This window comes from Nycticebus coucang, chromosome 15, assembly GCF_027406575.1.
Source record: "Nycticebus coucang isolate mNycCou1 chromosome 15, mNycCou1.pri, whole genome shotgun sequence".
Taxonomy (NCBI): Eukaryota; Metazoa; Chordata; class Mammalia; order Primates; family Lorisidae; genus Nycticebus; species Nycticebus coucang.
In genome coordinates this window covers 41,105,823-41,120,517 of record NC_069794.1, presented here as the reverse complement: position 1 = coordinate 41,120,517, position 14,695 = coordinate 41,105,823, and the positions used below count along the sequence as shown (strand labels likewise).

At 32.7% G+C, this 14,695-nt stretch overlaps 1 protein-coding gene across 1 annotated transcript in view; it reads right to left on the bottom strand.

Annotated features, from left to right (window-relative positions):
- Positions 1-1,416: 1,416 nt before the first annotated feature.
- KLHL1 (kelch like family member 1) overlaps positions 1,417-14,695 on the bottom strand; it is a 326,246-nt gene continuing 312,967 nt past the window's right edge. Inside the window, exons 10-11 of the mRNA XM_053563984.1 lie at positions 10,211-10,382; positions 1,417-2,567 (exon numbers count right to left, since the gene is read on the bottom strand). Coding sequence (XP_053419959.1) covers positions 2,508-2,567; positions 10,211-10,382 — 232 coding nt within the window. The 3' untranslated portion in view covers positions 1,417-2,507. The remainder of the gene's footprint in view (positions 2,568-10,210; positions 10,383-14,695) is intronic.

The following is a 14,695-nucleotide window of genomic DNA, read 5'->3' as shown; positions in this document are numbered from 1 at the left end:
TGATAGGCAAATCTCCAATGAACATATAAAGAGATATTTAACATTACTAATGATCAGGGAAGTGTAAGTCAAAGCCACGATGTGCCATCAATCATTTCGTGTTCATTAGGGTGACTACATTCAGAAAAAAAATACAAAATTAATTTCGACAAGGAGGTGGAAAAATTAGAATTCCTATACACGGTTGGGGAGAATGTGTTATAAAATGATTCAGCCATATTGAAAACAAACTAGAAGTTTCTCAAAAAAAAAAAAAAAAGGAATGAGTATTACCATATGATCCTCCAATTCCACCTTTGGGTATATATATATATATATATATATATATATATTCCAAAGTAATTGAAATAAGGATCTTGAAAAGGTATTTGCACACCAGAATTCATAGTAGTACTGTTCACAAAAGTCAGGAGGTGGAAACTATCCAGCACCCGTGAAAAGATGAATAGATCAACAAAATATTGTAAACACATAGAGTGGAATTTTATTCAGCTTTAATAAAGGACATGTCACGTACTACATCATAGATGACCCTTAGCATCATGCTGTGTGCATCATGGTGATCACAAAAGGACAAATACTTTGTGATTCCAGTGATGTATGGTATATACAGGAATCAAATTCACAGAAACAGAAAGAATGTTGGTTTCCAGGGGCTGGAGGGAGAGGAAGATGGGAATTCATTGTTTCATGGATACAGAATTTCAGGGTTTTTTAGTTGAAAAAGTTATAGAGATTGTACAACCATGTGAATATGCTCAACACTACTGAACTATACACTAGGAAATAATTCAAATGGTAAATTTTGTGTCACACATTGTTAGTCACAATTTAAAAATAATCAGTGATACCACCTTATCATCGTCTGACTATGAATGATGATGTTTTTCAGAAATACGTTATAACTTGTCTTAAGAAACGTCAGCTTTCTAATACTATTTTCCAGAGCCAGGCTGTTTCTTAGTATTTTCTTTGATTGTTACATTTCAAATATTTTTGACTATACAACAATAAAATTTAATTCCACGTTTTTCATTGGCTCATAAATACAAACAAAGATACAGGAAAAAAAAAATATTTCCTTGCCCTGTCCAGCTCCTGAGCAATTCTTATCACTCTTACTATGTAACACAATACATAATACTATGTATTACATATGTAAAACACATATGTAATATGTGTTTTCTAGGAACCTGTGCCATCTCAAGTGATTAACTACAGAAGAAAACAACACTGAAAGTTGCATTTGGTGTCAGGACAGCATTAAGGAGGAAATGAACTCACGTTTTGATGAGGAAATATACTTCCCTAATTTTGAAGTGAGGCAATAAAAGTTACCTATCTCTGCAATACACATTGCTAATTTTGGAGTTAGATCTGAAATAAAATGTATTGAAGAAAGATACACTGATAAAAGCAAATTTTTCATTGTTTATTGATGGAATTTCAAATTTATATAATTTATTAAGGGTATTATATAATGTTTCCACTTTATGATTTAAACAATTACAAACATTTACCTTAAAATAATACACATATCAGTGTAACAAATCGGAAAGTGGGGATCTTCAGTCTGCTTTCCTTCTAGCAATAATAATAAATAAACTTAATGCATCATATCCTTTCCGAAGTTCTAAGTTTTTTTTTTAAAGAACAAAATTCTAAAGGACTTCAACATGCAAAGGATATATATATGTATATATAACATTCAGAATAACTAGCTGCCATGCTTACGCTGAACTCAACACAAGGCAAAAGCCCAAATTGTACTGACTCTTTGGCTCAGTGTGTTACAAAAGCAAAGCAAAGTGGCAAGCCTAATGAAAACAATCCTTTGCGTTTGCTAGTTTCAGATTGCTAACATGGTTGCAATAAAATTCAGTCATCATCTCTGATGAGATATGCAGCTTTGATTAGCAGGACAGTTTGTTTTCTGAATGCAAGAACCAAACACAAATCTGTTTCTCTAACTGTTCTCATAGCTTAGGAAAATGAGAAAGGAACAGGTTTGTTTTAATAAAACATCATTCTGCCATTCTGCTTTATGGTGTGACCACATTTGATTACAAAAACACTAAACCAATCAAATTCTGTCAGATAAAATATCCTGTGTTCTCCTCTAGGCAATGTCTTTGCCACAGATAATAAAACAATTGAATCAGTTGCAATCATGAATTTATCCACATCGTAAATATTGGTCTCCCTTTTCAACTGTTCAAGAAAAGCAAGTGTTTGGTAACTGTAGTTATTGTATAGTATAATACAAAACAAATCACCAATAACCATTCCTGAACTGACATTTGGCTGAATGCTGTTCCAGTATAAGTTCCACATTTTCTTGTTTCCTGCAATTCTGTTTGATCTTCTGCTTTTTTCTGACATTAGTAGGTAAGTCTACAGGAATCCTTGTTCTTGACAAGTTTTCATCTCAAGTGCTCGTTCTTGCCATACAATATAAAAATAATGACTCCAGCAAATAAAATCCCTCCAAATAAAATAAAAATAAGTCAAGGTTGCTTGATGACTACCACACAGGCACCTGCCCTCCCAATATTCAAGGAAGCCATCTGTTAAAAAAAAAAAGATGAAACACAACTTAAGACAAATTTTACGGTCATAGAAAAACATAAAAATTATAATCTATTTAAGGAGATCAGACACAAAAATTATAAGCAAATGTGCTTCAGTTTTTCCATTTTAGCCACAATACCATAAAATGAAAACATTGACAATGGCATTTTTAAAAACAGCAATGATTTGTATTTTGAAAATTTTAAAACCTGTCATTGCTTATGGAATTTTTAAGAAAAGTTATAAAATGATTCTTTATTTTTATTAAAATAAACCTACTAGAGAAAAGTTTCTAGGAAATATTTATTCTGGAGCCTGCATGTACACAATTGTGATGATATTTTATAGTGATGGCTTAGAGTCTATTTTAGATGAAATAGCTATTACACTTAGTGCAATGACTTTGAAGTTATTTCCCCAGATATTATCTTGAATTAAATGTGTTATTCATTCATTCTAGACAGAGACATACAATGAAATAACTTCAATATTTTGTCATAAATAGGCCCTAATTATAATCACTCCAGGGCTCATTAAAAATTTTCTATCTCATGACAATCATTGAAATGGGAACTGAGTTTCTTTAATAATGCTGAATATAAAAATGGCCAGACATATATTGAAAACAATAATTTTTACAAAGTTTGTAATGAACATTTATTCTTCAGGGGTAAACCCAACATTTTAATAATTTGAGCTTTTTGATGTCAATGACTTTTACTATGGTTTTCTAAGAAATTACAGGATATTATTCCAAACTGAAGAGAAAGGGCATAAAATGTAAGAAATAAAATACCGAAGAAGAAAATTGCATACATTATCTTATTGATTTAGAAATGACACGTTCTCACTCTCTCAATATGAAAATTACCTCCATTTTCTAACAGTTCTTTTGAATGTATTTATTATTACTCCTCATATATATATTTATTAATTTTTGATTTCCTTCACTTACACACTATTTGTTTAAACTAATTTAATGTAACCTCTCTTGTCTTTCTCATAGAATTGCCTAAAATGAGAGAAGGAAACAAGTATGTGCCTCTATTGACAGCCTGTGTTGTGTTAAGAATAAGTACAGGTCACAGCAGTCACGTTCATAATCACATCATGTGTTGCTACTACTTTGTGACAGGTGAGTGGCTGGAATATCAATGTGTAAATTCCATAACATCAGTGTATATAAACTGAAGTTTATCTGACTACAGAATGCATGTTTTATCCATTTTTTAAAATTACTTAATGATTTTCAAATATTGTTTCACATCAGCATCATCCTAAGGAGATTTAACAAAGTGCATTCACCATGTGCATAATGAGGTTCCAGTCAAGGATCTTGCATGTGATGATTGTCACAGAAGATTATTATGGAGCTGAAAAATTCCTGTCATCTAGTGATGCAGTAGCCATGGTAACGTCCCAGCTCCAGGCATTACTTTCCTGTTGATGGTGATATGGGTGTAAACAAACCTGCTCTACTGCTATTTAAAAATGCATAGAATAAGGATATAAAGAAAGTATTTTTGCATTACTGTACCATGTGTTTAGGTTTTAAAGTTAGTGCTATGACAATTGTGAAGATTTACAATTGGCTACAGTATTCAGTACAGTTAACATGCTGTACAGGATTGAAGCTTACAAAGGATGAAGACTATTTCACATAGGTTAGCTGTAGAGAAAGCTGTGTTATGTAGGTTTGTGTAAGTACACTCTATGAGGTTCACAAAACAACCAAAACCACCTGAAGATGCATTGCTCAGAACATAGCCCTGCCTTTAAGCAACACATGACTGCATGTGTGCACAAGCCCTATCACTCAATAGTAATGGGATAATGTTGGCTAATTGCATTTTGAAAAGTTTTCCAAAGACTCACTGATTTTTATTAAATAGAAAAGTACTATGCTCCAGACGACATAGAGAAAGTAGGTTAGCTCTGTATTTTTATGTACATTTGGACCTATATTTTTAAATATATATGTCGTGTATGTGTTTGTGTGTGTGTAAAAATGAATCCTTTCTATATTTTTTCAAAAAATGTGCTACTGTTTCTGTTTCTTGTGTGCATGAATGACACCCTCTCTACCCAGTTGATCAAGATACAATCTTAGAGCACATCCTTGACCTTTCGTTTCCCTCACTCGACTCTGTATTTGTATAACCATAGAGCTTTCTAAATATCTCTCCAACCAGATTAATTCTATCCATTTCTTCTGTCTTCCACTTAGTTCAGGTTAAATTTTTACTGTATGTGTATTGGTAAAATATTCTCCTAATCGGTTTATTTCTCTCCAATCTTGCTTTCTCCTAATCATTTTTGCGTTCTAGCAAGTGCAATTACATTAAAATACAATTATGCGTATTCACTTTTCCTGTTTGAACTCCCTTATTAGCACCCATTCAGCTTTAGGCTCAAGGATCTTTAACATAGTTTCTCATCCTCCATCCTATGGGTCCTGTTTGTCTCTCCAGACCCATTGCTGCCCAGGCCATTTTCTGAATGGTGAAGTGTGCCATGTTTTTTCCCCAGCTCTTAAATTGCTGTTATGTAAGTCAAAGTACTCCCCATATTTTCATTTGGTTAACTATTACTCATTTCTCAGGACTTACATTCTAAGTATTTCCTAGAGAAAGATTTCTCTTAGTGTTGTATCTATTATTTGCAAATAAACTAACCCACCCACCCCCACACACAAAAGAAACTTAGTTCCAACAATAGTTTTCAATTTGTTAGAGAAACATTCACATATCTTATACCAGACCGCAGCAACTATTCTAGTCTGGGAGACAGGACAGTGAAAGACACATTGTCTCCAATTCCTTACAACCTGGGGGTGGCTGCAGCATGACAGCACTGACTCCTTACTAAGAGAACACAAGAAGAGGAATTTTACTCAGGTTAGGGGAAGTAGGGCAAAGTTCTTTTTCTTATAACCTGAAGCACACATACTGTTTTTTCAAACTAAATGTCAGAAATAAGCCCACTGGAAAATGACAAAAGTAAAATTTATTTAAAACACACACACACCTTATTTTATCTATAAAACAAACTAAGGCAAAAATCAGGCAGCTGATTCCTACCCTATTAACATTATTTGCAATTAGAGCTAACCTGGGAGTTTTCAAAAATACATAGTTTTGAATATTTCAATGTAAATTTCTTTTTTAAAATTTCAGTCTAATTTGAGGGTACAAAAAATTAGATTACAATTTTTGCATTGGTTAGGTAAAGTCCCTGTTGTAGCTGTGTCCCGCTCCCAGGAGGAGTGCCAAATACCTCTACACTGTGTCCATTAAGTGGGAGCACACCCATACCCCCTCCTCCCTCACTCCCTTTCCGTCCCTCCCCCTCCCCCATCTTGAATTGAGTTGAGTTTTTCTGTTGTGTGGGTGTGTATTAGATCATCTACTGGCTTCACATTAGTATTGAGTACATTGGATACTTGCTTTTTCATTCTTCTGATACTTTACTAAGAAGAATGTGTTGAATAGCAGTGGGGACTATGGACAGCCTAGGTATTTAGTTCCAGATCAGAGTGGAAATGTTTTCAATTTTACTCCATTCAGAATGATATTGGCTGTGGGTTTTCTGCATATGGTCTCTATCAGTTTCACAAATGACCCTTCTAAGCCTATTTTCTTGGGGGTTCTGATCATGAAAGGGTTCTGGATATTATCAAAAGCTTTTTCTGCTTCAATTGAGAGAGTCATGTGGTCTTTGTTTTTTATTCTACTTATGTGATATATTATATTTACAGATTTACATAGGTTGAACCAGCCTTGTAACCCTGGGATAAAACCGACTTGATCATGGTGTATAATTGTTTTGATGTGTTATTGAATTCTGTCTGCTAGGATGTTATTGAATATTTTTGTATCAATATTTATTACCCATGATTGGATTAACAAATTGATGTATATGTACACCATGGAATACTATGCAGCCATAAAAATATGGAGACCGCATCTTTTATGTTTACCTGGATGGAGATGGAACATATTCTTCTTAGTAAAGTATCTCAAGAATGGGAGACAAAGTATCCAATGTATTCAATACTGCTATGAAATCAGTATATAATCACCTACACATTCAGAGGAATGGTAAAACAACTATAGTCCAAAAGAAGGAGGGAAGAGGAAAGAGAGGGGAGGGTAGAGAGGGAGGCCAGGAGGAGGGAGAATTGTCTGGGGGATCCAACCTAATGTGGATAATGCAATGACACCCTTCTATATTATTAAGAATAGAGTATGAATGTTTTTGCCACAACAAATAAGTAAGCAAGGAGACAGTTATGTTCATCAGTTAGATGTAAGCAGTCCACATTGTATATCAAGTCAGCACATTGTACCCCATAAATGCAATAACGTATACAGTTATGATTTAATAAAGAAATAAACAGAAAAAGAATGTATTCCAACTCCATCCAGGTTAATACAAAAGATGAAAAGTCTTTATCTTTCCTATTGGCTAATACTATTCCATGGTATACATATACCACAATTTATTACTCCATTCCTGAGTTGGTGAGCATTTAGGTTGTTTCCACATTTTGGCAATTGTAAATTGAGCTGTGATAATCTTGTGCAAATGTCCTTATGATAAAATTCTTTCCTTTCTTCTGGGTAGATGCCTAGTAATGGGATTACAGGATTACATGTGAGCCCTATTTTGAGTACTTTAAGGATTCTCCACACTTCTCTCCAGAGAGGCTGTATTAGTTTGCAGTAGCACCAACAGTGTAAAAGTGTTCCCCTCTTTCTACATCTGCACCAGCATCTGCAACTTAGGGACTTTGTGATGTGGGCCATTCTCACTGGGGTTAGGTGATATTCAGTGTGGCTTTAATTTGCATTTCTCTAATAAGTAGGGATGATGAACATTTTTTCATGTTTGTTAGACATTGATCTATCTTCTGAGAAGATTCTGTTCGTGTCACTTGCCCAGGGTAGATAGGATTGTTGACTCTTGTTCTGATGATTACTTTGAGTTCTTTGTAGAGTCTAGTAATTGAGCCCGTGTCAGATTCGTAACATGCAAATATCTTTTCCCATTCTGAAAGGTGTCTATTTGTATTAATTGTGTCTTTAGCTGTGCGGAAGATTTTCAGTATATGTATACTATTTTTTTTGTTGTTGTTGTTGTTGCAGTTTGGCCAGGGCTGGGCTTGAACCCGCCACCCTCGGCATATGGGACCGGTGCCCTACTCACTGAGCCACAGGCGCCGCCCAGTGTATGTATTCTAATAATCAGGTCTATGTGGGTGCAAATAATACATGGGATAACTAATCAATTTTGTCCACTTATTGGATAAATAGAGTGAAAGTGATAGGAATTATTCATATAATATGGAAACCTTTCTAATAGGTTCAAATCCTAAAAGTTTTCAAGGAAATTGTTTGTGGTCTACTGATAGTCCCTTGAGACTCTTAAAAATATAAATAATGAAACAATATGTAATTAAAACCTTAAAGTAATTTAAGAGCTTTAAAAGTAATGCTTGTTGCACTAAAATAAGGTTGTTATAAAACATTTTATCTATCACTTTTCTGTTTCTAAAATATCATATGATCCAAAAATGTATAAAATATATAGGAGGAAGTATGGTCTTTAGAGTCTTTTACCTATTATTACTACATACATTATTTTGACTTCAATTTTAGAGGAATGATAAGCACAATGGCTGTTTATTACAAATATGCAATGAGGATATTATATCATTTATATAACCATAAATTTCCTTTATTTAATATTCTGTTGTACAACTGACATATTTAAAATACCATTGAACTGTTACATTTCCTTAGCAAATCAACAGTCATATTAATTTATGCAGTGCTCTCTTTGGAAACACTACAGATTCAAAAAGATAAAATGTCAAAATATATTGTTGAAAATTTTAGTGCAATAATGTGAAAAGCAACCATTACTAGCTTCTTTTATATTTACTGCCTTTTAAAGAAAAAATAAATACTTTCTCCCTAGTATTTAAAGTAAATATTACAGGACTTAATTCATATAATATTTCCTATTCTTTCCCCTATTTCTCTTCTTTTTAACTTATATTTTTATTTATTAATTTTTTTGATTAGCTAAATGTATGTATTTTTGTTGAATACAAGCCTTTTCCTTCAGGGGCAAGGGGGATTGTCGTTTTCCTTTAGGGGCAAGGGGCAAGGGGGCTTAGCTGTTAGGAATGTGGCTTTGTACTTCAAAGTCCACCTCTCCAAATATTGTTGCTGAACACACAACATGAAAGTTGGTACAATCAAGGAAGCTGTGTTTATTTAAAAGTAAATATCTTTCAAATAAATTGACTTCAATCAGTTTTCAAATTCTTCAGATAAATTTTAGTCAATTTCTCTGATCGAAATTAGCATCTTTCAGCCACTGAGACAGGCAAACAGGAGATCTGGTTATTATTCTGCTGCAACTAAATAGAGCTTTGGATAATCACTGCACTGTTTTATGGAAACTATGTATTTGAACAGCACTTACTTTTAGATTTCTGGTACAAGAAAGAAATAATAAAAATATTCAGTAATTTGTAAAAAAAAAAAAAAAGATGAAAAGTAAAGAGAAATTGTAACAAGTCTGAGAAATTATCCATTCTCTCCGTTATATGAAGGATATATTAGCTAAGCAATATAAGGTGTTTTTCACTTTAATTAGATTGCTCTGCCCTCAACTTTCCCTAACATTCACATACACCAACACACAACCTCTAGTTAAGAGATCAGAACAGGAGCTGTCTCCTTCCATCAGGATCCTGAGTATCTAAATACAGTGAGTATTCAAGGTATGATTCCAATCATTTCACTCCATCTTCCTGGACAAAGTGGTTGACAAAGAGCACTTGATACATGGCAGACTGCACAGAGCCCTTAGCTGTTTAATTTTTTAAATTGAATTGGGACAAAAAGTTATTTTATTTTCTGTCTATGGCTGTGAGGTTTACTAATTCGAGCTTTTAGTAACGCCAAGTGGAAAATTCTCTCTGTAGTATGTAAAAAAGAATCTAAAAAATGCAGTCAACAAAAATGAATGTCAGAAAGGTGATTTCTGCAATCTCTCTTTGCCTTTTACCAATCATTTCTAAAGTTGTGGTTTTGTGAACCAATAGATTACATTTTTACAATTTGCTCAGGAAACTCAATTCCTCCTTTTTTTACTAATAAAATGGAAATCCCATCAAACAATGAATGTCACTTTTAATATAAATTTTATTAAAGTATAACATACATAAGAGGAAAGTACAAAAAAATACAACTTAATGAACTTTTTACAAAATTAACACAACATTGAACTAAATCATTTCTGATTCCACAATGTTGGGTTTCTTTTCTCTTTTTAACTTCAAGTTAATATGAGGGTACAGATGATTAAGTTACATTGTTTGCATTTGTAAGGCAAAGTCCAGGTTGTAGTTGAGTCCTTCACCTAGGAGATCTGCCATATACTCTTACAAGAATGGAAAAGCAAATATTCAATTTACTCAATATTAATATGAAACTAGTAGAACCAAATTATTTTTGGTTCAGGGTAATTTGAAAAGATAGATCATTATTTTGCATATCCCTCTTCCAAAAGAAGTGAAATAAATTCTTATACTTCAAGTAAATTATGCTGATGACCATCTTACCTGTGTCCACTCGTTAGTTTGTGGATCATAGGATTCCATAGTGTTGAGGTATGTCTGCCCATCATAGCCACCAACAGCATATAATCTGTCACCAAGGAGACAGACCCCAACAGCATCTCTGGGCATACTCAAAGGAGCCACCATGGTCCATGTGTCTGTTTTGGGGTCATATCTAAAATCCAATGACAATAGTATATAACATTCTGCTCATATTCAACTTGACTATATGAATGACATTCTTTCAAAAGTATGTGATAAAAAACAAAACTAATTTTTTAATCAAAGTAGAGTCATTTGGTATTCTACAGGGAATATCCATAAGGTCAGGCTTTCTAACTTTGTTAATTTTAAAATACACCCAGACTTTTAGATGAATGCAGATTCATTTAACAAAAATAAATGTTGTGACTTCTTTCCACAAGGAAGAGAGGGTATCAAATATGTATGTAACTATTATCCACAGAAGATGCAAAGAATATCTTTTAAACAGATTATATAACAAGTGTTATGGTCATGAAACAGAAAAAAATGGCTAAATTTTTGGTAGAAATATTGGATACTAACTAGATAAAGTTTTTTGTGTTTTTTTTTTTAAAAAAAAAAAACAGTTCTAAAAGTCTAGTCTAAGTTTTCTAGAAAGAAAAGGAAACCTTTGTGTAAAATCAGCATAGTTGGGTTTTTCTTTTTGAAAAAATAAACATGTATGGCCAGCTTTGAGGAAACAAGTATCTAGTGTGACGAAGTTCAAGAAAGTGTGAGGAGGAAACGCCTCTTGAAAGGTCGATTTTGATCAGCTTATGGACTGTGGACTCCCTGAGTAACAGGTGCTCTGTATTTATTCAACAAATAAATAGAAAGCCCTTGAAACTTGAAGAAATAACTATTATATGAGCAGAGCTGTGTTTTAGTGACATGGCTCAAGTTTTTCCTTATCTTGAGGAACAGCGTGACAAATCAATAAAGTCAGGAAGTCAAGTTTAAACCTAAACCAAACAAAAATCCTTCAAAAACATATAATTACTATGTATTACATATAGACATTTAATATTTTGAGTGGCAAATACTTTAAGACATTTCCTGGGCGGCGCCTGTGGCTCAGTCAGTAAGGCGCCAACCCCATATACCGAGGGTGGCGGGTTCAAACCCGGCCCCGGCTGAACTGCAACCAAAAAAAAAAAAAAAAAAAAAGACATTTCCTGAACATGTTTTATTTAAGCTAAGAATGAGTGTGAAACCATCTCTTTGCCTTTAGCCAGCAACTGCAGTTCAGATACCAAAACAGAAAGCTGGCAAGAACTCAACAGAACATATATGAACTAAAACTAGAAGAAAGATTTTCCCATAAACACAGAAAATGCATTCTTAGTTTGTTTTTCTGCTCCACTCTTTTTTTCACCAATTAAAATTTTCAATTTACAGACTCCTAAAACAAATGCATACCCAACCCAAAAATGAAAACAAAACGAACAAACAAGTTAACCAAAAGGAAGAAAAAAAACCTTGCTGAAAATAAATCTGTTACAAAAGACCTTTTTATTTCTCTAGAATATTCGTATTACCCAAGACATAGAATGCAGTTGAACACCCTGGTTGAGGGGTTTGTGTATTGCCAACATGACGTGTGTGATAATGAGAAACTGATTCAATCCCTACAAAACCAACATCACCTTATTAAAAAGTATAGGCTGCCCAGTAAATACAAATTTAATTTTACATGCTATAGTTAATTAGTAAGTATAAATAATCACATATAAATTAAAGTACACATAGACACACATGCACAAACTATATAACATCAAAATTAAAAAAAAATTAGATCTTTTTCACAAATGTTTTAAAATACACAAAGATTTTTAACATGAGGGGTAAAGAGAGAAAAGAAAAGATAACACAAAGAAGCAAATATTACAATCTAGGATATGGAACATTTTCTGGAACTGAATTTTTCAAGAAATTAATGGCAAAAAAATTCAAAATAATACCGAGTAAATACAAAGAAGTAACTCTTCTAAATGAAAGGTGAGGTAGAAACATAGCAAACAGTGAATTCAGATCTTTATGTGGATCTCAATTCACATGGACCAACTCTTAAAAGATGTTTGATATGTTTGAAAAATTTTATAAACTCACGCAGTACATTTGAATAAGGAATTACTGAAGTTTTTATTAGGAGAATAATCACATTGTGATGATGTTAAGAAATAAAATCATGATCATGTTTATTCATTTGTTGCTGGAATTAATTCAGAAATGTTCTGAGTTGAAAATATGTTTGAGAATTTCTTTACAATACTTCAGGGAAAAAAGGAAGGGCAGAGGAAAGGGAAATGGATGAAATAAATATGACAATTTGTGGTGGTTGCTGGGTAAGGAGTATAGCAGAGTTTGTGGTATTTATTTACTTTTTCATTTGTCAGGAAATGTTTCTAGCACAAATCGTATTCAAAGGAAGAATATATAATACATCTTAATTTCAGTGAAAAGTCAACATCATTTACATTTTATTCATTATTCAATAGAATCCGGACTGGCTTTTGTCACATCCAATTTACATAAATAGCTTTTTTCTGAAATTGTATTAATACTTTAGTTTTAGTCTTCATTTACTCCCAGTTCTATAGAATTTTTTCAAATACTGTCTGTAATGAAGACTACCATATTGCAAAAAAGAGTTCATGAAAACTGAAATAAAAAATAGCTAAAAACCAGCTAACACTAGTGGGATAGGCAATTATACAGGGTGTCCCAGAAGCTTCCCCTAAAGTCACCTTATGCAGGGAAAATGTGAAATGGTGGTTAAAGGTGCCTTTACAAAATGTACATTACACAATTTTACAAAATATTCTCTTAGGTATCGGCTACCTCTTTGTAAAATTATGTATTGCATATTTTGTAAACAAAGGTACATTTAGCTATAGTTTTCCATTTTTCCTATGTATGGTAACTTTGGGGGTAGCTTTGGGGACACCCTGGAAATGAATTTCCAAAGGCTTAGTTCTTCAAGTGAAACTCAAACAATGATACAATTCTCAAATACTCATTCTTCAGGGGAGATTAAGGAAACACTCATATGTCCCACATTTAGGTTCACATTTTAAACTATTAACTTACTTTTAGAAATCATAATTTTTTTAATGTAATTAGATATACCTATTTTCAGTGGTAGGTTATGTATTTAAAATATGAAGTAACTATATTTTTATTAATATATGATAATAGTAATGTTATTTAAGTTTATAAATCACCATTAAAGCTAAATCAAACCTGCATTTTTCAACACACATATTCAATCCACAGTTATATAGGAAGTGATCACACACACTCAAAATTACCCAACAGTCATTCTTCTTGAGTTCACAGTAACAATTATAAGTTGTTTTTTCTATAAGCGAGAACTCTGTGGATTCATCTCTTGGCCTAGGATATATAAAGTTATTACCCCCAAAATGAAATAAACAGCTGTTTTTGCTTAGGATAGTATCTATAGATGTATAAGCATTTTCCAGACAATTACTAACAGTGATTTCAATTTTCACTGAAGGTCACATTTTTCATAAAATTTCATTCTAAGCTTTTTATTTTTTGCTGCTAGTTGCTATTTATTCAAAACAAAAAAGATGAGATGGGGAGGCAGATTTGTATTTAGGCTCACCACCTTTTCTGTTAGCCTTCTGAGTCAGACTGCCAGCTCTGAATCGGGGACTCTATTAAAGTTTATAGCCCTCAGAAAGAGAAGTGCCCTTATATACTGGATAAAATTAGTTCAAAATGGAAACTTGTTGAAGGCCTTCAATAGTCACACAATAAAAGCTTCTCTTTGAAAATTACCATTGAATTATTTGAGGAATTGTTAATTTTCCAAGTATTATTGTGATTTCCACACTTCAAGAGTAAAAAATTATCTTAAAATACAGAAAGATAAATTGTTTAAAATATGAAAAGATTACTTTGGTACCAAAATTGAGAATGCTTATTTTCTCTATATTTCTCAGGGTATGATCATATAGAGAGAAAATTAAACAACTTAGAAGTGAATTGCTACTTCTAAAGATGTTTGCCTTTTATTGCAGACTAAAAAACATCATTCACCTTAATACATTGTATAGCACAGCACGAAATACATGCAAAATTGTATTCACCAACTAAATAATAGATAGTGAATTGTAGTCAGGTAAGTTTTCCTGTAAATTAAATAAACAAGGACAAATAAGAAAACAAAGAAGTCGGGAAAAGAAAAAAAATGAAGATCTATGCTATAAGCCTGGATAAAGTGCTCTGAAAGAGTGGTGTGGAGATTTCAAGTAAGTGAATTACATAATTTGTATTTAAAAATATCTAAAACACTATTTGTATGTTGAGCACTGAAGAATGGTAATAGTGCTGTTTAAAAAATAAATAATTTTATTTGTTCCTGTACAGGGAACCATTATCTACCAGGTTTCATCACATTATCAAAAGAAATATTCTTTGACTTAAGAAGTATTT